Source organism: Boleophthalmus pectinirostris, unplaced genomic scaffold, assembly GCF_026225935.1.
Source record: "Boleophthalmus pectinirostris isolate CB_2022bp ecotype Guang Dong unplaced genomic scaffold, ASM2622593v1 HiC_scaffold_10, whole genome shotgun sequence".
NCBI lineage: Eukaryota > Metazoa > Chordata > Actinopteri > Gobiiformes > Gobiidae > Boleophthalmus > Boleophthalmus pectinirostris.
Genome location: NW_026570971.1, coordinates 27,055,941 through 27,080,256, shown reverse-complemented (window position 1 = coordinate 27,080,256; position 24,316 = coordinate 27,055,941). Strand labels below are relative to the sequence as shown.

The 24,316-nt window shown below is 36.8% G+C and overlaps 1 protein-coding gene across 1 annotated transcript; it reads right to left on the bottom strand.

Moving 5' to 3' along the window:
- Positions 1 to 245: 245 nt before the first annotated feature.
- daam1a (dishevelled associated activator of morphogenesis 1a) lies at positions 246 to 23,725 on the bottom strand. Its single transcript, XM_055161338.1, is given in 27 exon segments — positions 246 to 1,100; positions 2,524 to 2,688; positions 4,760 to 4,894; positions 4,985 to 5,045; positions 5,420 to 5,527; positions 6,042 to 6,210; positions 6,600 to 6,688; positions 7,363 to 7,469; positions 7,902 to 7,986; positions 8,103 to 8,191; positions 8,273 to 8,380; positions 9,026 to 9,179; positions 9,181 to 9,275; positions 10,243 to 10,430; positions 10,807 to 10,865; positions 11,133 to 11,271; positions 11,498 to 11,615; positions 12,159 to 12,225; positions 12,302 to 12,405; positions 12,710 to 12,820; positions 12,910 to 13,023; positions 13,248 to 13,467; positions 14,407 to 14,501; positions 14,581 to 14,649; positions 15,391 to 15,480; positions 16,062 to 16,268; positions 23,305 to 23,725. Coding segments are annotated over 26 exon segments (3,129 nt in total). The 5' UTR covers positions 16,254 to 16,268; positions 23,305 to 23,725; the 3' UTR covers positions 246 to 902.
- Between the last annotated feature and the right edge of the window lie 591 nt (positions 23,726 to 24,316).

Here is a 24,316-nt window from a genome sequence, read left to right as displayed (position 1 = left end):
TATGTAATTTTCATATATAAAATAATAGTACTGTCTTTATCCTAGCATGAGGTCTTATATTCGTTCTAATAAAGCTCAAAATCACACTGAAACTTGTTAGTGTGATTTTGTGCAGTACCGGGACTTGCTTAAATGAGTATATTGGTTTTACTTTCGATTAATATCCAATTTTCAATACTTTTGACAACCCTACTCCAGAACATAGCATTAGTGCAACCCTTTGTCCTGACATGTCAATAATATGCTTTATTCTTTCCTTCTTCAAATGTAATCCTTTTTATTTTCTGACTCACAGCTTTGAACACTGGCAGTAGTTGAAAATAAATACATACAGAACATAATTACAACATTTTATAGTAACATTAAAGGTCCTATATTAGGCAAAATTGACCCTTGTGAGTTTTAAGCCATGTTATAATGTTGTTACCTCCTGAAAAACAAACCCAGAGTTGAGTTTTTATTAAATTCACACATATTTGAGTAATCCTTTATTATTCATCTGTCTATCTCCAAAGCTCAAAATGTTCTGTTCCACGCTGTGATGTAGCAGTGATGAAGCAATAGATTTCAAGCAAACAGCTACCCTTTACCTTTTATTCACTACAGATTGGAAACTGGACATTAAAAACACAGTGTAGCTTTTTCTGTATCGTTTTCTGCTTGAGAGACAAACTCAGTCTAAACATGCAGGGTTTGTGTGTTAAATATGTGTGAATGAAACAAAACACAACTCCAGGTATGTTTGTGATGAGAAAACATTATAACACAGATCAGAAAATAGCATAATATGGGCCCTTAAAATCTTGCAGCAGCAGCATTTTCAGCAGCATTTGGTCCAGTGCTCTATAGTAGTCCAATAGAGTCATTTAAAAATTCATATCCAGTGTCCATAAAGTGCATGTTTACTCCTTTAGTTTAGTGGCAGGCCTCTCTCGGCTCGTCTCAAACTGGTTTACTTTTCTCTGTTTCCTCCGATTCATTTTGGACATATCTTTATCAAACACCTCTCCAGATCTCAGGGCGGACACCAGATCGTCAAAGTCCCCGCTCCGCTGACCATCCTCGTTAGCTTTGGCTTTCTTCTCTCTTTCTTTCTTTAGCTAAAAAAATATGAAAAAAGGAAATTTATTAGCATAGTGCAGCTGATTATGTTAATATTATGTTCTTTATAACATGACGCTCAAGTGTATCATCACTTCAGGTAAACATCACTACAGAGAAATACAAAGTAGTGAGATGATACTGTGGTTATATATTTAACCACTGCTATGTTAAAGTTGCATTGTGTAACTTTTCTGGTGGAGAGCCTGTCAAATGCTTTTCTCTATGGAGATGTTATTGGTTTATCTGGAATGTTTCACAGTTTGTTATTAAACGTTTCTATCTTCATGGAGACCAAGCCAGGTTAAGTTATAGGTCAGATTTGTGGAGAAGCAGCCCTGTTCACACTCAGAATGTTTGTTTCTCTAGGTATTTTTGAGCTTTAAAACCACCTATAATTGAATAAATATAAGGAACAGCTGTTTAATGTCATACTGTGGAACATTCCAGGCAGAGCAATGACGTATCCATAGAAACAAGCAGGTACTTACAATGTTTACATTTAGAGTGTTGTTTCACTGTAGGATATATACAAGTTCATCACCGTGGCAACGAGTTAGAGAGAGTTACATCTTGGTTTTATAATATTACTGTATTTATTTATTTATTTATATATTTTTTTATTATTACTTACACTGTTATTGTATCATTGTTGTTCAGCACTTTGTTAAGCTTTTTTGAATGCGCTTTATAAATAAATAGCTATAGATTTGATATTATTCAAGTTTTAATTGAAATTTTATTGCTACAAAAAATATTTAAAAAAATAAGTGACTGACTTGTAAACCTCTGTCTCTACTAGAGAGTCAGGAATAATTGGAGAAACATGTGGAGCAGGTTAAAACATATTACGAGAAAACTGACAGGACTATTGTGAGGTAATTAGTTTTCAGAACAAGAGGTTAAACTAGTTATGTAACATATAGTTTGGAGCTAGAGTGTCAAACAAGCCTGGCAGGTGAAGAGAAAATAATTTATCTCTAAAGAGTAGCTGACTATTCAATTTTGAAACACTTAGGGAATCTTAAAGGTGCATTATGTAACTTTTCTGGTGGAGGGTCCCTCAAATGCTTTTCTCCATGAAGATAGTATTACCGGTACTTTGTCTGGAATGTTTCACAGTATAAATGTATTAAACCTTTTTATCTTCATGGAGACCAAACCAGACCAATTTACAGGTCAGATCTGCGGCGATGTATCCCCCGTTCACTGTCGGAATGCCTATTTTTCTAGGTATTTTTGAGCTATAAAAAGTTGGGTAATTGAATCAGTCTAAGGTTTAATGTCATATTGTGGAACATTCCAGACAGAGCAATGACATACCCAAAGAAACAAGCAGGTGACGGACCCCCAACCAAAAATGTGCATACTAAACCTTTAAAGCATGTTTTTAGAAATGATTTGATAAGTATATTTTGTTACCGTTGCCTCCATCAGAGCTCGTCTCTCTTCCTCTTCTTTGCGTTTGATCATATTCAGGTTGTCTTGTTTTGCGTCTGAGAATGACGTCATGAAAGAGTCAAAAATCCCAAAAAACTCATCGGGCTGCAGGGCGTCCTCTCCAAAGTGCCTCAGCGCCTTATCAAACTGAAAGAAAAAAAGGTTCAGTTAATATTGTAATGAAGCTAAATCAAACCAGCTTCTAAATGAAGACAATCTTGTCAATCAGTCACAGCCATAGTCCAGTTTTAATCATTTATTTCTAACTGTCAGTTATATTGTGGGGTCTTTAATTATGCAAAATTAACAGCTATCTCTTCAAAAACATACCTGGAGTAGTGTTTTGTTTCGTTTACACATTATTAGTCTGTCTGCATCCCCAGATCAAAATTCTCTTCTTACACCTTGTGATGTTATGAAACAGTAGTTCAAGTTAAGTGCTACCTTTTAGCTTTTGTTCAGTAGAGTTTGCCAATTCCAGGGCTGAAGTCATCTAAATGATAGTGAAGGTGTGTGGAGTTTAAAAACACAGTGGAGGACTTCCTGTATTACCACATGACATCACAAGGTGGAGTTCAGTCTGGGAGACGAACTATGTATATGTATATGTATATGCAGGGCTTGCGTGTTAAACGTGTGAATGAAACAAAACACAACATTATTAGATAATTCAGAAAATAGAACAAATTGGCCCTTTAATCTGGATTTTTACAGCCATCCTCTGCCAGTAAAAGTATGAGGTTTGGAGCAAAATGTTACAAAATATTTGAAGTTTTCCTTATACAGTTCTGGTTCTTGTATCCTCTCAAAATTTAAAACCACTTGTATTGCCCATCACTAAGCAGTAGAAGTGACAGACCACAAACAGAAGTAACAGTTTTATCATCTGACCCTTGCAATTAACATTTCTCCATTGTCAAATTTACTCAAATGCGTCACCTTGCTAATTACTCCCTTCTTTTTCTTACTTCCTTCTGCTTCTTACTCATGACAAAATGGTTTACTTGGACAATCAGATGCCACCTATAAAGACATTTATCTAGGTGTGGATCATGTCACTGTAAGGCTGTAAGCTTGGGAAGGTCTGCATTATTTTCACATGTCACACACTTGCATAGCATTAAAGAATGAGCTGGTGTCCCATACAGTCCAGTTTTATCAGAGCAGCCTACAGACAATACAGTATACTCATTTGCTACTGTACTGTTTGAATTCATCCCACTTTTTGAACTAAGCCTGATCCTTTACTGTTTGCTCAATATTTTAATTTAATAATTATAATTTCTTGGTGAAAGTGATGGTTAAAAAAACATGTTGCCATACCGGCTTGTCAAAGTCTGATCCTGTCAGATCTCAGAAACTAAGCAAGGCCGGACCTGGTTAGTACTTGGATGGGAGACCACTGGGAAAATCAGGTGCCACAGTGGGGCACCAGTAGCAAAAACTGTTGTTGTGTCCTTAGGCAAGACTCACCCACATTGCCTCTAGTATGAACAATGAACTGTAAAGTGCTTTTGGAATCTTGACAGCCGCTATATAAATGCAATGATAATTAATAAAAAAAAAAAAAACAATACACACCAGCAGAACTTTGCTTCATATTAGTGCGCTGCAATAGTACTTCAAAATGTGAAAGGCAGACAAACTAGAGATAACTGAACCCTCCTTATGGTTAGAGGTAGGATTCTGTCCAATGCTCCACCTACAAGCCTACATCACCCATGCCTCCACATGACAATTCTCCACATATATACAAAAGCAAGATACAAAACTGTACACTACAGCTTCACAAACCTGATGCGATGTGCTGTAGTTTCGTTAGTGGTGTGGGCGCTGATTGTGTTGTGATTGTGCTCTGAAGGGGGACTGACTTAGCGTGGAGAGTAAAGGGAGGGGGGATCCAGCGTGTTAAAGGTAATATGGTGATCTAAGAAATGTGTTACCTACCCCCAACCCCCCTCTCTCCCATCTCCCCCTTCTCTCTCTATTCCTTCCCCCTTTCGGCTCTTCCCTCTCTTTCTCTCCTCCTCCCAAGTCTCACTTCCTCTCTCCTTTTCTCTCTCTTACCCCTCTCACCCCCCAACTCTCCCTCTCTTTTCCCCTTATGATTTGATTTGAATGAGATTGTTTCTTTTGTTTTTTTTTGTTTTTTTGTCCAGCACTACCTCTCATCCAGTCATATGGTACATCAATCAATCAATCAATTAATCGATCTCACCAGTTCTTTGGCCTCACTGAGAGACTCCTCCACCTCTGAGAAGCTAAAGGTTGCCACGGTGATGAACTGGCTGACCACAGGGATAAACTTGTCCACGGGGCCCTGGGAGGACTGAGACTGCCGGTGCTGGAGCTCCTGTAATAATGAGAAACATACAGAAAATTACTATCTGCAAATCTTAAAAAATCTTTAACAGTGTTTGGCTCTTATGTGGGAATTTCATACCGATTCAACAAGCTTCAGACCAGATCTTAGGCTCCCAATCTCCTTTTCCAGCTCAGTCATACTAGAGAGAAAAAGATGTTAAATGTACCTTATACATACGATTTAATAAACATGGGAAATAAGTAATACAGATGCTTTCAATTTATAGAAAATAAAAATGATAATATTTGAAAGAAAACTTTGACATTAGAGAGTTATTTTTTTTATTGATTGACCTTTATTTAACCATGAATGTCCTAGAGATTCAGAATATGTTTTCAGATGCACATGTTTTCAGTATAACATGACTAAAATATAAGTATTAATGGGAAATGTTAATGCTTGTATTATTTGGAAATGATTACATCTAATATAACAAAACCACAGAGATAATGCTCTCCAAACTAACATAGAGCCATATGGTCCCTAAACAGTTTCAAAGGTTTAAAGACTTACTTGACTTTAGCGGCTTCTGGCACATTTTTTAGATCCTCAGTGAATGTCATCACTTTTGGATATTTCTGCTCCAACACAGTGATCAGGTAATGGAGGAGAGTAACGCTCCTGTGAAACAAAACAGTTAGATTTACTAAATTGGTCAGTTATTAATGATTAGATAAATTTAAGTCCAAGTTAGCTCTCAAAAGATGTGTTCAAACTTCCACATACAAAACTGAAACAGAGACAGATATATGAGGACTAAACTCAAAACTAAAGCAGCAAAAGATCATGACTAAACCACGATTAGAAATGGGCAAAACCAATTTTGCAGTATATCTAGACCAAAATCAAAGGTGCATTGTGTGATTTTTCTGGTACAGGGTTGGCCACCTGCTTGTTTCCATGGATATAGACAAGTTTAATGCCATACTGTGGAATATTCAAGCAAAGCCCTCTACGAGAAATGTTACACAGTGCACCTTAAAGTCTAAACTTGGGCAAAAACTGGATAAAAATTTTGAAAGACTCCTGTTCTAGTCCTGGTTTAGTGTTTTTCTGGTTTAGTTAACACCAGTTAAATTAAAATCCATGTATATATTAAACAACATGACACAAAACTACAAATGATCGTACGTACTTGTCTATGCTGGACTTGGTGTCTGCAATCTTGTTGAGGCTGTTGATCCTAAATCCATACGCATTCCCTCTTTGTCCTTTGTTCATGTAGTTTCCAAAAGCCAAAACTATCTCTAAAAGATGTCGTAGTGAACCACTCCTCGTCACCTCCCGAGACGCTAGACTCAGAGCTGGAATACACAAAAAAAAAAAAAAAAGTCTCTTTATGGTGGCTCAGTTGCACTAAGATTCATCATAATAAAGACCAAATAGGTAATAGAATAATGAAAATAATAATAATAATATGTAACTGGATAAGTACATGCACACATCTATAGGAATATAGAGCTTATGTTTAAATGTGTATTAACTAAATGCACACTGTTCAAAACATTATGTAAGATTCTAAATATATGAATGACGGACCAATAACATGGAAATACAGAGATGTTGTATAGTGGTGGTAATAGTAGTAGTAGTAGTATTAGTAGTAGTGGTAGTAGTAGTAGTAATAGTAGTAGTATAGAAATGTGTTATATTGAGTCCATAATATGTTTTAACTATTTTACTTATTCTATACCTTGGATTCTAGGCTTGACCTCTTCCAGTCTTTCTGTAAATTTCTTCTTAAAGTGAAGGGACTGTAGCCTCTGCTGGTAGTGGTTTATTCTAAAGAGAGAGAGAAAGTACAGTTAATTCATAGGTGAAAATATTGAAAGTTAATATACTATGTAGCAGTTCTTTTTAATACTTTCATTGTGCTCTTCTGTCATTTAAGAATTCACAGTTTAGTTTAGATTAGTTTAATTGACCACTTTGGGATGACTGTACGTTGGCGGTCCACACCTTTTTTTGTTGAACTGTCTGAAGCTGTGCACACGCCTGAACAGTTTTTTCATTAGTACTGTCAATGCGCCAAATGGGTTAGTAGGAGTAGTACTAGTAGCCCAACAATGGATAGGGTAGATTTACTTTGGGCTATAGCTTCTCTTTTCATTGTTTGAAAAATCAGGTACCCCATTTTAACTTAGTTTACTTAAAGGTGCACTGTGTAACTTTTCTGGTAGAAGGCCTGCCAGTTACCTCCAATATTCCAAAGTATGGAATTAAAATATTCATTCGCCATAGAAACAAGCAGGAGACACCACCACGCCAATTTATATGTGAGATCTGTGAAAGGTGACCCCACTCACAGTCAGAATGTTTGTTTTTAAAGGAATTTTTGAGCAATAAAAATACCCATAATTGAATACATTAAAAACATAAAAAAACAAAATTATTAAAAAAATAAATAAATAATAGTCTCTCCATGAAAAGTACGCAGTCCACCTTTATATTTGTACCTGCTCATGTCGTATAGGAAGCGATCAGCTTTGGCCATTCGGTCCAGTTCATTCTTGTGCTCCTCCAAAAGCTCAATGTCACTTTTTTCTGGGACAAACTTCAGGAGCTGCAAGAAATAGACAAAAAGAGAGAATTAAATATTGATTTAATATTATTGCTTTAGATTAAAGTAACAGCTATTTTAACAAACTGTACTTTAGTATTTTTATTTGAAGCTACAGCACTTTAATCAGTTAGAATTCTGAATGTAAGTTTACCAATTTTACAGTCACAAAGTGCTATGATAAAGTGAAAGATAGATAGATAGATAGAGTGATAGATTAAGTTCATTTAGCTCCATGGAGACAAGTGCAGGCAAACCAAGTCACAGGTCGAATCTATGGAGAGGTGATTGTAAAAAGTTTGAAGATGTTTTCGAGAAATAAAAACACCTTTATTGAGTAAATGTAAGATGCATTATTGCCCTACTGTGGAACATTGAAATCAAAATCTCCATGGAGACAGAGTAAAAGTTAGTGCTTGGTGCTTCAAATAATACCTGCTCGAGCATGTCTTTGGGTAAGTCCTCCTGTTCGTCCATGGTCAGGATCGCATGACTAATCTCCTCATTGGTCAGTTTCAGTCTGTAGAGTCAAAATAGAGTCAAATTTCCAAATAAAAATTACTTTATTTTTTACATCAGATGAAGCAGAAAACAGACATCAAATCTACTATGTAGTTTCCATTTTTTCTCACAGACCTTGAGAGCAAAATGTTGCAGTTTTGAGCTCGTCGACCATCAATAACTGACAGCTCCTTCACCTTCTTCACCTCGCCCTCTGTATCTTTCTATAAACACAAATGGACAGGGATTGGCCTAACTAGTATGTGCTTATATTGTATGCTATTGTTATGTGTTGGTGAATGTACCTGTGGTCTCTGATAGGCTGAGAAGGTTTTCTGAAACTCCTCAAGATCCAGAGTTTTGAACACTTTGAGGTCATCTATGTCTTCCCAGATAGTGCCGTTCACTTTATTCTGAAAAGATAGTGATTATGTGGAATTATAGTCAGCTTCTAAAATATGAACTGACTCAAAAATGTGAGTGATCAGAGCTTTGCTGTATCTCCTAGCCGTAGCACGGATGAATGATGAACAAACTACCCACCTTTGAGCTACTGTTAAATATTCTAGGCTTGGGTCTATTGATATTTTGCAGTGACGTCATGCTAGGGGGGTCCTACATGTGTCTAACTGTTCAGCAGTTACCATGGAGACAGTGCACACATTACCAAATACAGACAAAACATTTTTAAGATTGTCTGAAACTTAAGAAAAAAATAAATAAATAAAATACAATATGGATTTTAAATTAACTTTCAGGAGCCTGTGATCAGGACAAACGTTCATGGTCCAGTTTAGATGTTTGAAAACCTGTCTTGACTTGTTTAAAAGCACAAATCATCTCACCTGTTGTAGAGCTCTTATTTCAGATTGTGTTAAAATAAAACTCAGATTATGTTTTACGTGAGTAACAGAGCATCTAACAGAGTAGTGCTTTTGGTTAGCATCACACCCTTAGGGAATGTTGATGACATTAGCTGCAACGTATCAATAATAGCAGTAGTTCTAGTTCTTCCAAAATCACTAAACTGAAATAATCCTCATGTCATTGTATTGTACCGGTGGCAGTTTGCTCCAGTTGAATGACTTCATTGGGTTATCAGGTTTGGGGACGTTCTTCTCTTTCACTTGTCCCATGGGTGCTCCCGGAGGCGGTGGAGGGGGCGGGATGAACCCAAACCCTGGAGGTCCGCCGGGGGGAGGAGGGGGTGGGAGGGGGAGGGGCAGGGGGAGAGAGGCCAGACAGGACAGGAGCAAGGCCACCAGAAGTGGAGGAGGGAAGAGGAGGTCCACCAGGAATATTAGAGCTCTATAAATGAAAAAAACAAACTGAGAATTAAGGGTCAAAGGCGCACTGTGTAACTTTTCTGATCGAGGGTCCGCCACCTGCTTGACTCCATGACGATGTTATTTTTTTGTCTGGAGTTTCCCAGTATGGCACTAAACCTATCCATCTTACATTTACTCAGTAACATGAGTTTTATTGACCTAACTGCCTTCTTACTGTGAGTGGGCTTGCCTCTGCACAGACAGGGCATGTTAGGGCCCTGTGGTGTCACCTGCTCTTTTCAGAGATAATATGTGTAATGCCACAGTGTGGAACATTCAAGGCAATGCAGAGAAGCAGGTGATGGATTCTCCACCAGGAAAGTTATACAGTGTTACACCTTAAATAGATCAATATTAACCAATGTATTGAAATGTACTAATTATTATTTTTTATTTTTTTATTAATTAGTTCCCACAACATGCAAAAGTTTCCAAAAGTAGTCCCTAGCTAGTTTTGCGTTGAATTTAGTATAGACTACTTATTTCACAGATAACATAACTATATTCAAGATTTAAAATTTTAAAACTTAATCTAGGGTTGGACAATGAATCAAATTTGAATCGAGATTATGATCCAGTCTTTTCTGATTGTGAATGAGAGCCTGGTTCAGCAACCAATCCTCTGTCACTAAAATGTGGTCTGGAGCAGAGTTCAGACTTTCAAGGAAAAAATATTTTGAGAAATTGAAAATCAAGATTCATATCATCTGATAACTGGAAAGCTCACTTCTTCCTCATAGCGTAACCCCCACAAATGACTGCTTCTTCATTACTTGTTTTTGTTTGTCCTGTTCTTGTTTTGTGTTAAACTATTGTGAAATGTTGTGAAGTTACAGAGGAAAGCGCTATATAAAACCAATCTTATTATTATTAGGATATTTGCTGTGATCTGAACAATATTTTTTTCAGCTTTTATATCTATAACATTTTCACATATTTAAACCTACACTGCTGAGTTGCTGTAGTCTCGCTGACAGTTCGGCCATTTGCTGTTTGGTCTGTCTCAGTTCATTTGTCTCTCGCTCCAGTTTGTCCTTCATCTTGTTCAGCATCTCCAGCATGTCCTCCTTCTCTTTGTTCTTGGCCTCACACTCACGCTCTTTACGCTCAAACCTCTGCTGCAAATTCTGATGCTCTGAAAACAAAACAAAAGAAAATGAGTTTATAATCTATAAACAATGTAAATTATTGATTACTGGCAAGGAACACCTATTTTTGTTGCTTATATGTATTTGTCATTTTTTATTAAAGGCTGATTCATGTGTCAGTTGGTAGTTTTCAGATTATAGAACTAACAATATTTCAACAATATTCAGGATTTACATAATGCATACTCTGCATTTAAACAATATTAATTTGATCTACGGTAAATATTATTGATCTATAGAAATAGTTGTGATGTCATCTGAACTCCAGCAACAGTTATTATTAAAAAATGAATTAATACTACACATGTGAATGAAGGACATATAGTCATATATAATGTTTTCACATCCAAAATCAGCAAATACCTTTTCTCATTTTGTCTGCTTGTTCTTTCCATTGTTTGACCTCATCTTCTTTGACCAGCCTAGACACAAAAATATAATTAAACATAAACAATAAACCTTTTCCTATAGTTTAGACCTTTACAAAATGAAAAGCATGAGATGCTAGTGTTAGATTGGCAGTTCCTATTTCACTCAATTGTTAGTGCTGCTGGTTTTAAGATATATCCTCAAATATTGTTTATTTGTAAAACAAAAAACATAAATGTAATCACAATATTTGTCAGAGAAATACCAGATTGATATTTTGCACAATCATTAATCCGTGTTTTGAGTTAAACTGCCCTTACATTCGGATGATGTTTTTCACATTGAAGTCTTCTAATGGGGCAACATCAGGGTTTTCTCCTTTCTCCGTCTGAAGAACGATCTGTTGGATGATTCTGTCCAGTAACACCCAGTACTGCCGAGAGGTGCTGCCCTGTTTGACTGTAAAAACAACACATGCTTCATATTCAATAACAACAAAAGTACTAAACCTGTATAACTGTATGATATTAATAAATTAACATGATTTCTGCCTTTTTTTTTTCTTTTGACTGTGTGAATGAAAGTGAACATATTAGTTAACTATTTAGTGGTAGTTCTTATTTATACAGAGAGAGAGAGAGAGAGAGATACAGAGAGGGAGTATACAGGTGTGCACAGGTCTTACAGGGCATCATGAGGCAGTGCTGCAGCACAGAGAGAAAGTGTGGGTACAGCTCTGTGTGGCTCAGCTTCTTCCTCAAGACCTCAAACATCCCATTGGCACTTTTGGTGTCTACATGCACCTGAAGAAACACACATTTTAAACAGTCATTTTATGTTATCTGTTCATTTTATGTTATCTATTCAAATAATATGTAGACAACCAAGGTGTACCACAAGGTTCAGTACGCGCCCCCCTCATGTTTTAGATATCCATAGTTGTATATAAGCCTCTTCAAACAAATCCATTATCATTATCCATTCATCAACCTTGAAGCAGTCATTATTAGAGAAATGAAATAGAGATGCATGATATGATACTGGTGACAGATCAAAATTTTGATCAGATCTCAGTGCCAATATATTGATTCAGTTGAGCAACTCATTTTGGTTTATAAACTGGTGTGATAAGATAAGATTTACTGGGCAAAGTTGTTATGTAGTTATGTGAATCATTTTTACCATTAGATATTTGTGTTTAAAGGAAATAAATAATATTTTCAGTCTCTGCTGTGGTATTGGTTGACATCAGGTATCGGCAGATATCGGTGGCAGTATCAAAACTGAAAAAGCTTAATCGGTGCATCTCTAGTCATTTTCATAACTCCTCTGTTTAAACTACTTACAGAGTCAAAGCGTTTGCTGAGTTGGAGTTCATCTTCATTTCGGAGCATCTCAAAGTAGTCAAGATGTCTGAACAGAGAAGAGACGGAGTCATGGTTAGATTTGGTTCACACACTATTTGGTTTATGGCAGTGTTTTACCGTACACGTCTAAAGTGGCATTTTCATGTGAGCGCAGTTTGTCAATCACCGGCTGAATGCCCAACATCAGAAACTCATATCGCAGGTGGATCCGAAACTCAAGACTGGTCTGGAGAAAGAGTAATGCAAGTTAATTATATTTTAAATATTCACTATGTTTAGCATGCCTTCCCCACGTAGTCAAAAACCTTGTAAAACTTGTAGATAGGTAAGTTTTTTGTAAATTATTTGCAATGAAAATTCTTTCACACTAACAACTGGTATCTATTACTGACTCAAAGTACCCTGCACAGTTGATTACAAGCATGCTTTCTACAGATCAATATTGTGTAGAGAAGAAAACCCTTTTAGGCCATCCAAATGACCTTGAACCCCACTTTGGAAATCACATTAAGTAAATGAGTTATACTGACCTCTCCAGCTCCTTTCCCAAGCACAGCGTTAATAAAACTCATGATTGTCGTCTTTAAATTCACTTCATCTCTGTAACGACCAGTGGATCTATCCAGGTCATACACCAGACTCTGCCAACAAAGCATCAAATAATTATAATCATAACAATATTACAATCGAGTATTGACCTATATGGTAATATGGATATAGGTATCCAAACCTGAAAACGTGTCCTCTCTGCTGCGAATGTCTGGTAATGTGTCATGGCCTCCAGCACTTTCTTATGTCCCCCTGGCACCAGGCAAACTGCCCCGAGGATCTCCAACACTGACACCTGAAAATGTGTATTTTAATTAATATTATAAACTTTAACTTTCTCTTTTAATTTAATGAGTACATTGTGTTTTACTCCCCAAAGTATTGCAATATATCTAGCAGAAAGCAATTTTGGGTATACTAAAAATAATCGCTATAGAAACTTTTAGGAGTATTTTAATAATGCCCAGTTATCAAAACATTTTTATAGATACTTTAACATATTATTTGTCAGTTGAGTACCTTAGTCTTGATGTTTTCTGTGGCCAAACTCTGTGCGATGATGTTGATGCTCTCAGGGTGTCCCAGGACATGTGCGCGCCCTTGGGTGCTGTTCATGAGCGCATTGATACACCCAATCAGAGACGTGTGGACGCTCGACTCTGATGTCTCATAGTCCATCTTCTTCAGGAAGTTCAGGAGACAAGACAAACCGTCCAGCTCAATGAACCGCGTCACAAACCTGCACAATGGTAGCTTTAGTTACAGGTTAAATAGAACAGGAATACCATATATAGTGATGTCATTTGGTTGTGTTGGACTTTAAAAAACATATTATGTTACTATAACATATGTAGATCATTATTTTACACTTTGATCATTGTAAACCATATTATTGATCTAAAATGGATTAATAAGAGAGACTGGTTTTCTAACTAATTTCAGAACTCCATAACAGGAGCTCCTCTGCGTTCAGAGATAACTGTCACAATATGTGACTACACAGATATCTTATAGGTCTGTGATAGAAAAGGGCCAGGTGTGAGTTTGTAGTAAATTTTAAATGCCAACATCAGTACTACATAAAACATATTAACAGACCTTATTGGCCACCGGTTGCTCTGGATTCTAAACAATCGGCATTAGCCATGAAAAAAAAACACATCGGTTGATCCTTAGTGTCCAACAATCGTGTTTTTATTGTTTCGATTACGCAACATTTTTAACTCTTGTTTAAGTTATGCAACACTTTGACTCCACATGACGTATGACCTAGAGTTTGTGAGTAATCAATCAAGTAATTACAGAGCAGCAGGTGGAGTTAGGGTGGAGAACTTCAGCCTGGACAATGCAGGATTACTGTATGGATCACTCAAAATATACAAGTCTTTGTCAGTTAATGAGCAGTTTGCCTGAATTCAACCTATTGACAATGCTATGCGTAATTTTTGCCTGCTTTATATATTACGCAAAATTTATTCTAGTGAGCTTAACGTCATGTTAGAATGTTGTTACCTCATCAGAAACATACCTGGAGATATGTTTTGTTTCATTCATATGTTTGAGTAATCCTTTATTATAGGTCGGTCTACACACAACTCCAGGTATGGGTTTGATGAGGAAAACAACATTATGACAGAGATAAAAAATAGCAATATGGGCCCTTTAAACAGTGATGTACCTCATTGGTTGTGTCCTCAGTGCAGTCTTCAGACCCTCCACAAGTTTGTGCCTGCTATTGTCATCGTCTCCATCCAGAGCCACAAACGTCCTCCCCTAAATAATACAGGTATAAGTTTCCCTTTGTAATCACCAGTATATTGTACAGTATCAGAATGGATCACTTTTGACTCACCGCAGTCATATTTAGACGGTCAATGTAATGATCAGGCCAACGAGTGGCTCCATTGTTCTCCTCTGCTTCCTATAAAACACACTAGAGTTTAGCACGCCAAATGTGTCCATCCTGAAACTCTTATAAAATGCACATTCAATTTAAAAGGCCTATATTAAGTAAAACTGACTCTTAGCCATGTTATAAGGTTGTCCTCAAAAACTTACCTGGAGTTGTGTATTGTTTCAGTAATGCTGCATTAGTGGTGCATTAGTCTGTCTACATCTCCAAAACTCAAAATGCTCTGTTCCAATTTGTGATGTCATGCAGTGGCAGTTTTCAACTTAACAGCTACCATTTACCTTAACTTGAGTAGAGATCAGTCAGTTTCAGATCTGAAATTATCCAAGTCATTATAATGAAGGTGTATGGAGTTTAAAAGCACAGTGGAGGACTTTCTGTATTACCACATGACATCACAAGGTGGAACATAGTGTTTTCCATTTGAGTGAAGAGCTTATCCTAGGATTTGTGTCTTAAACATATGTGAATGAAACACAACTCCAGGTATGTTTGTGATGAGGAAACAACATTACAACGTGGATTAGAAAATAGTGTAATAGTGTAGTTGACCATACAGTTTGCCAATGCCTAAAATTGTCTCATCTCAGAAGCTAAGTAGGGATGGGCCTGGTTAGTACTTCGATTGGAGACTGTTGGGCAAGACCAGTGGTTAGAACATTGGCACATAAAGGTTGGCAACTCAGCTCAGAGCTGTTGTTGTGTCCATGAGCAGAGACTTGTTATTATATATAAATTCAAAAATCTCACCATTCTTTTACTGCAATAAATATGCCATTTCTTCTCTGCTGGCAGTGCAAACATGCGTGCTCTGTGCTCCTCAGTGAGATCCAACTCATCCTAAAAACAAAAAAATCAAACATTTACTGTGCCACTATGTACGTATGTACTGATATCTTGCAACTGATGTCATCAACATTCCCTGGGGGTGTGAAGCTAACTGAAAGCACTACTTTGTTAGAAGCTCTCTTACTCAAGTTAGACTAAATCTGATGTTTATTTTAACCACAGACTGTATAAAGAAGTGGACTAAGCGAGTGTGACGTCATCCATAGCGTTCAGCTCCACTCAAATGAGGCTCGCGAACCTCAAGGTTACAGGAGTAAATCTGGGGCCAGGCTTTATGTTATGAATAGGATTTTTTGATGGACAAAATAGCGAAAAAAAAATCAGGATCATGTAGAGCAGGTTAATACAAATATTTTAAGATCAAAATGACGAGGCTCACTGCAGCAGTTACAGAGAGAGGAGTGACAAGCGCATAATGTAAGTCAATAGAAACCAGGGACAGAAGGAACCGGAAGAGCCTCCTGGCAAACTTCCTATTTGGAACCTGGTGGCTAAGGCGTTAGCTATGTCCCTATATATATATATATATATATATATATATATATATATATATATATATACCTGAAACTCACCACCAGCTCTGTGAAGCGGGCGTCCAGCTCTTGTTCGGGGGGCATGGGCAGAGCGGGCTCCAGTCCCGCGAACAGGTTATGGTTGTCATGGCGATAGGTGATCTCCGGTTGCTGCGGCTCCCGGTCTTTGAAACAGCAGGAAAATATGGAGTAAAACGTACTCTCCTGATGAGGCTTCTCATCGGACGCCATTGTCACACCTGCCTCCTTCAAACACACAGAGAGGGACAGTTAGAGACTTGTGCTATTCAGGCTACAGGTGCAAGGCAGGGTCAGTCTGAGGTGGAAAGACAAATGGCATGCAGACGTTGCCTACTTCTGCTTGCCATAGAGTTTCTTGTGAAAAATTACAAATAAAAAAATATCTACAAACTGGGTTATCTTCAATCCGAGGCCTCATTGTAAAATATGTGGCTCTGAAGTAGAATTGTACATATGCAGGGTAAAGTGCCCCCTGCAAACCTACTTAAGTTCTATGGATGACTAAAAATTTAACTTTTCTGGTGGGGGTTTGGGATATTCGCTTGTTTCCATGGAGATGATTTTGCTCTGCCTAAAATGTTCCATACTATCTGTGCATCAAACTTTAAAACTAATATTAACAGTGTTTTTATTGCTCAAAAACCCTTTCAAAAACATGCATTCTTATAGTGAGCAGGATCACTTCTCCACAGGTCTTAGCTGTAACTTGGCCTGGTGGTGTCACCTACTTGTCTCCATGCAAATAATTGCAAATTATGCAATACTGTGGAGCACTCCAGGGATTGCTAATAGTTTATCCTCTCCATAGAGACAAGCAGGTCATGTAGCCCCCACCAAAAAAGTAACACATTACACCTCTATTTCGTGACAGTACTACAGTTATGTTGCCTGTTTAGAGAAAGGAAAGTTGTTTATGCAATACATTTGTTATATCCACTGTTTTGATCATTAAAATGGGTGTATTTCATAATATGAGAACCATGTATTGTACCTAATCGTGAGGAATCCCTGTAAATCCCAGCCTCAATTCAAAGTCACATAGATCCTCCAAAACACATTTCCTTGTTTAGATTTTTTAATACATTTAGCACATCATAGATCCAGTTAAAATAAGATGATAGAGATTTCTTATGACATTTAAGTTGGCTGCAGACTTGATAGACAGGTTGGTCTGGACACACCCCCTGCAGAAATAAATCAGTGTTGTTAAAGAGGAGAACACGGTGACCTGTGGTTTCTGTTGACGTGGTTTCTCCATTGTAAATAACTTTTGCATTCTTGACTTGAGGAAAGAGTTATCCCAAAATCTCACTCGAAGCATGTGCCAAAGCTGGATCAGTGACATAGTTAGTTAATATTTTACAACCAGTTAAGTATACGCTATCTCAGAGTGGTAAATCTACATGACTACTGTTGGTCTGATAAGGCGAGAAAGAAAACTAAATAAGGGCCAGTAGATCATGTGGGTTAATACTTTGTAGCTGATGACGTCAACATTCCCTGAGGATGTAACTGAAAGCACTGTTCTGTCTGAAGCTCTATTACTCTGACCATAAAGATCTGGCTTGGTTGGAACTACACCAGCTGATTTGTGCAGGTAAACAAGTCTCAAAAATTTAAACTTACAGTCACTCTCACTTTTTTGTTGAAAATCAAACACCTAAACAGGACGATGAACACTCGTATTGATCGCAGGCTCCTGAAAATCCGTTTTGTATTTTCAGATAATAAAACATTTTGGCAATTTTTGCTAATGTGTGCATTGTGTCACCGTGGTAACTAATGGACATTTAGTTTAGTCTTGGTTTAGTTCCATTTTAGTCCAGGTTTACATCTGGTTTAATCCTTTTACCTACATGTAAATTTTTGGCTTTCCCTGGTCCTATAAGTTATGAGTTTCTTAAAAGATTGTAACTGGGTCAGTGGCTCCTCGCTCTTTGCTTTGAGACTGAATAAAGCAGGTTAGAATTTGGCAGTTTTGGAGCATGCTATCCTAATTTGGGGTTCAGATTTAGAAGAAATAAGATACTGTCTTCCCAGATTCCCAACAGTCACACACAGAAACATGACCCACATTTAAAGCTGCACTATGTAACTTTTCTAGAGTCCACTGAGAGTACTGCTTTGCCTGATGTTCCACAATATAGCATTACAAGTATACATCTGTTTGATTGCATTCAGTGTGAGCAGGGTCACCACTCCACAGATCTGCCCTGTAACTTGGACAGGTTTGTCTCTATGCCGTATTGTGGGATTTTCCAGACACAGCAATAAGAACATTTACTTCCCTTCTATTTACTGTCATATATGCTACTAATACCTCTACTTGCCAGGCACAAAATATTTATATTCTTGATATATTTTAAGGTTACTTATCAGGTTTGTTGTTTGTTGTAGCAAATGTTATGACTGATTTTGACATTACATAGTCGCCCACTAACTGTATGGTCACTGGTTTAAACATTGCTAGACAAGCTCATTTACAACAGGAAGGGCATCTGGCATAAAAGCAAGTCAAATTATAATGTCAGTCAACCACGAAGAAAATGGAGCACTAACTAATGCTTACTTAATCATCTCCATTCTAAGTAACTGTCACTTCTGTCATTGAATCTACAAAGACTCACTTTGTCGTTTTGTATGGTCCCTCTTATTGAGCGAAGTATATTAACAATATTAAAGCACTGACATGTGTTTATTTAAAGACCTCATTCGCTCTGGTCCAGTCAATACTTTTACATAACCACAGGTCAGTTAAATCGATGTGATGGACGAACGCTGCTGGACCTGAACAGTAATCGGTCTCATGTGTCCAGAGCTGTCAGATGAGACCTGGTTTAGTGCTGGTTTAGTGTCGTTTAGTCCTGGTTTAGCCTTGGTTTATTTTCTAAATTGAGATTTAGATCTTGCATAATCCTGGTTTAGTCCCGGTTAAGTTCTGGTTTATTTTCAAGTTTGAGGTTTAAATCTTGCTTAATCTTGGCTTAGTCCTGGTTTAGTTCTGATTTATTCCTGCTTATTACTGGTTTATTTTCTAAATTGAGGTTTAGAGCTTGCATAATCCTGGTTCAGTCCTAGTTGAGACCTGATTTAGTCCCTGTCCACACAATATTCAATTTCATTTAATTGGCAAAGCAAATTCATGATTTACAAATTTGTTTTTTAGCAATGGTAATAAAACATTTCAAAATCACAAAAGGTTTTGATTGTAATCTAATTTTATGTGTAATAGTCACAATTTCATTATTAGCTTAATTTCTATAAGTGTGCATGTTTTTTCATGTTTTGTGTATATTGCTGGATTTCAATTTAACATCCTATTTAGCAATGAAAGGTTCAATATTAAGCAAAATTTACTCTTGTTTTAAGCCATGTTAGACTGTTGTTTCCTCCTCAAAAGCATACCTGGAGTTTGTGTTTTGTTTCATTCACACATTTGAGTAATCTTGCATTATTAGTCTGTCTACTTCTCCAAATCTCAAAATGCTCAGTTTCACCTTGTGATGTCATGAAGCGGTAGTCTTCACGTTAACAACTGCCTTTTGCCTTTAGATGTATGGAGTTTTAAAACATAGTGAGGCACTTCCTGTATTACCACATGACATTACAAGCTGAAACAGAGTGTTTTATCTGAGAGAAAAATTCAGCAGGGTTTGTGTGTTAAACATGTGAATGAAACGAAACACAACTCCATGTGATGAGGAAACAACATTACAACGTAACAGTGTAATATAGTCCCTTTAAAACACACACAAAAACTGGTGTACGATTTGGGAGAGTGACATCACCTCTTTGGAATTATATAAACATCAGATACATGGATTGTTGTGGTGACGTTTTCTCACAGTCATTGATGTTTCCCATGTCCTCGAGCTTAAAGCTGAAGGTCAAAGGTCAGTATCAGTGGTACAACAGTGAAGCAGATTCATCAAGGACAGCAAATATTTGTAAATGTGTGATTTTCACTGGTAAAAACAAATCTATAAGAGGGCTGTATCAGGAACACAGGCAGTAGACTATAACTGTGTTAATTAAAAAACCTATAATTGAACTAGTGCTAATGCAAATCATCAAATTCTGATTATGATTACTGCTTCTCTAATCGATTACAAAAACTGAGGAACTGATTCATCAAGATTATTATTATTAACTCTTAAGTGCCGTCATATTTCCTTTGTACTTTCTTGTACAGTACTTTCATTTAATTTCCTCTCTGCATTTTAGGTGCGCTGATGATTCACCTTTTCTCTAAGCAAGTACCGGTAATCATTTGAATAATTGTGATTTCATTATCATTATCATTTAAATAATTAGGATTATTATTGTTTCCATAATGGGGCAGACTTAATGTAGGTTAATAATTTAGCCTACATTTTCCTTTAATGTAATCCTCAAATTTAATGGTGACAATTAAGGCTGTACAAATTCGTGATCACTGCAGTTTTATCTACCTTGGTTCACAAAACATGCATTTACGGACAATATAATACTAAACTCAAGGACTTGTGTTTCAAGATGAGCCTGTATGAACACACTTTACTCTTGCTGCCATCACATTTCCATTTTGACCTGATCTAACCCTGTTCTTGTTTTCATATAGCTGCATTTATCCATGTCTTCTTCCACAACATCCACAAACCTTCTCTTTTTTCTACTTTGGCCTTGTGGTCATAGTTAAATTCAAAATGAAAGTCATTTAGCAGGTGTGACTCAATTGAAACATAATGATCAATGTTACAATTATAAAACTGAAAGACAATCCAAGCATGTTTCTCTTCCCGCAGTCTCTTGTTAAGAAGGTCTCTCTCTTTTTTGCAATTATAATTCTTTAATATTAATATAATATTTTTATATCATACAATAATAATAATAATAATAACAATAATAATTTAAAAAGTGTAAATAGAGTGTTTATTATCATTGTGGTCACAAAAAATAAATAAACATAACAACATAATTGAGCATGTACTGCACTCCAGTGTTGATAAGTAGCTGGTCCACACCTTGCCCTAAACACAGGTGTGAACCAGATTTCTCAACATCGAAACACAACACTGTGATTAATGAACACGCCTCTGGACTGTTTCCCCAACAGCCTCATGTGTGTACAGACTCTGAACTTTGAATAGACACAATTGAATACTTGAAATTGACACAACTCTGCACTTAAAGGTACACTGTGTAATTTTTTGGCTGGTTTATGGTTCCATAATGTGACATTAACCAGTTCTACCTTACATTTATTCAATTAAAGGTGGTTTTATAGCTCAAAAATACCTAGAAAAACAGGCATTCTGAGTGTGAGTGGGGTTGCCTCTCCACAGATCTGACCTGTAACTTGGTCTGGTTTGGTCTCCATGAAAATAGAAATGTTTAACGTCATACTGTGAAACATTCCAGACAAAGCAATAACATCTCCATGGAGACAAGCAACTGACTGACCCTTCACCAGAAAAGTTACACAATGCACCTTTAAGCAAACCACCTATTGTCTGGGAATTAGCGAATTGATTACCTAATAGATTGCAAACAATAAGAGTGGGAGGCTGACCTGTTGAAATTATACACAAGTAATTCTGCAAAGAACCTCCCAACACCCAAAACTATGGCTCAATCAGTCAAATTTGATTTCTAAACAGTTTCCTGGCATTGCATTGTCACTTAAAGGTGCACTGCGTAACATTTCTAGCAGAGGGTCTGCCACTTGCTCCTGCTGTCTCTATTGCTTTGTCTAGAATGTTCCACAGTATCGATTAAATCTATTGATCACAAGTGACAAGCAGGTCACAGCGTCACACGACATAACAACTCAGATCTGTGGAGCCCCTATTCACAGAAGGAATTCTTGTATTTTTGAGCAATAGAAACACCCGTTCTGAATAAATTCTAAATGGTTATGTTTAATGTCATACCATGGAGCATTTCAAGCAAAGCAATAACATCTCCATGGAGACAAGAAGGTAGCGAACCCTCCATCATTTTGCATATGGAAGAGGCCAAGTCATAGCCCACTGAATTTGGCAGAGTTACAGTTACAGTTGGACAAATCAAAGTAGATGTATAAGTCTGTTACATAGACAACAGGTTTGATAGGATGAGAAAAAGTAATACAACTCTTATCAGTAGCTGCAGTTGGCCCTGATATGCGTCATTTTGGATTTTTGATCTGGCCGATGTTTGACTTTTTGTATTTGAACTGTGCCATGGCCAACTGAACATTAACCTCCAAGGTCAACCGACGATACAAAAGGCAAGAAAATATTTGTGGACAAAGTTTCACTCAGTGCTACATTCTATATATGTGTCCCACAATGCATATGGGGTCGGGGGGGTTGTGATAACCTGAATCTGAATACAGTGTTTTGTTTCTGTGTATTGTTTTATACTGAAATAACAAATAAACTGCGATTTGGATATATAATGTAATGTGGTATACTTTCAAAATGTACTTATTGCCTAAATTCATTTCAGCATTGCAGTCCAGACTAACACTAACTTTCGATGTTGCAACCATTTAAATCCTGCTAATATGATCAGTATAAAATCTTCATGTCATATATTTCTATACATTAAATGCAATAGAATAAATTAGATTTGTAATAGTTGTAGTAGATTATTGTAATGTAGTCTGTAATCTGATGATAAGAATTTAATAAGGAGCACTTTTGAGTTTTGGCTCTTTGGACACTTAATTACCTTAATCAACCACAAACAAAGTCTTAACCCTTAATTAAATCATTATTAAGTCTGAATCTTTCTTAGTCAACAATTTGTTAATTCTTTGCTCATGCTTTATTAAAGATGCACTGTGTAACTTTTTTGGTTACCAGCATTTTTCTATGGATATGTCATTGCTCTGATTCAAATGTTCCACAGTATTACACAGATCTGCCTTACATTTATTGAGTTACAGGTGGTTTTATAGCTCAAAAATACCTAGAAAAACTGGCATTCTGACTGTGAGCGGGGTTGTCTCTCCGCAGATCTGACCTTCAAATTGGTCAGGTTTGGTCTCCATGAATATAGAAAGATTTAATGGCATTCTGTGAAACATTCCAGACAAATCAATAACATCTCCATGGAGAAAAGCATTTGACAGACCCTCTAAGTAACACAATGCACCTTTAACACTAGTAATGGTGTAGCTATTATAAAGTGGAACCAGATTTCGTAGTTAAATATAATTACAGCAACAATTCTAATAACAATTATTTATATATATTAAAAAAAATAATACAAATATTAGAGTTTTGAATCTTACCTGTCTTGTATTGTCCCAGGTTATGTTATGCAGTGTGAGGCCATTATGAGATGTTTGAATGAAGCGCTCATGTCAACAAAGAGGTAAAACCATTAGTTGTCTTTCAAACATTATAACAGCTGAAAATCACAGGGAGGGACTGTGTGCTCCCTCTTCAGCTTGTCTTGTCATGTTGTCTATAATCCCACTGTTTGACGAGCAATCAAAAACGTAACTCCCGGTATAATAAAGTTAATTTGAATCTTCAGGCAGCCACCCCAACAGTCGCAGCAGTAACCAAAAATCTGTTAAAAATCCTTCAAATCTGATCCGCTTCAGTGTTATCCACAGATTAGCAGGTAGAATTGGAGTCTATAGTACTAATAGCTTTGAATGTTGGAAGATACTGTCAGTACTGCTTTGGTAGGAGTGTGAAGTACTGAAAACACACACTACTGCATTCCTATGGCAGCAGTCACACCCCAACCTCACCCTTGCAACTCTGTGTGTGTGTGTGCGTATGCGACAGAGGCTCATTAGATAATCACTAGAAACCAGCTAACTCTTATATAAGTCATAGGAGTTACGTTTACTTTGTTTTTATTTGAATAATAATAATAACAGTAGATTATAGGTAAGATTTATGTAGTTTAAAAGGTGGCAGAGGTATTGGTTCTGCATATGTCCTGTTATGGTAAAATAGCACTCTGGTCTAAGCTGGTCAGTATGAATTAAAGGGGTACAGTGTAACTTTTCTGGTGGAATGTCTGCCATCTGCTTGTCACCATGGAGATGTTAATGCTCTGTCTGGAATCTGCTACAGTAGGGAAGTGGTGGATGAAGTACTCAATGTTATCGAAGTAAAAGTACAAATACTGGGGCAAAAGATTACATGAAAATATCTAAGTAAAAGAATTGAAATACCTTTTTAAAATGTACTTTAAGAGTAAAAAAGTATTATGCGGTGATTTTTATCATAATTAAATGCAGTGATTTTGATAAAGAAGCACATTCAGTTGGTTTCTCATTTTTT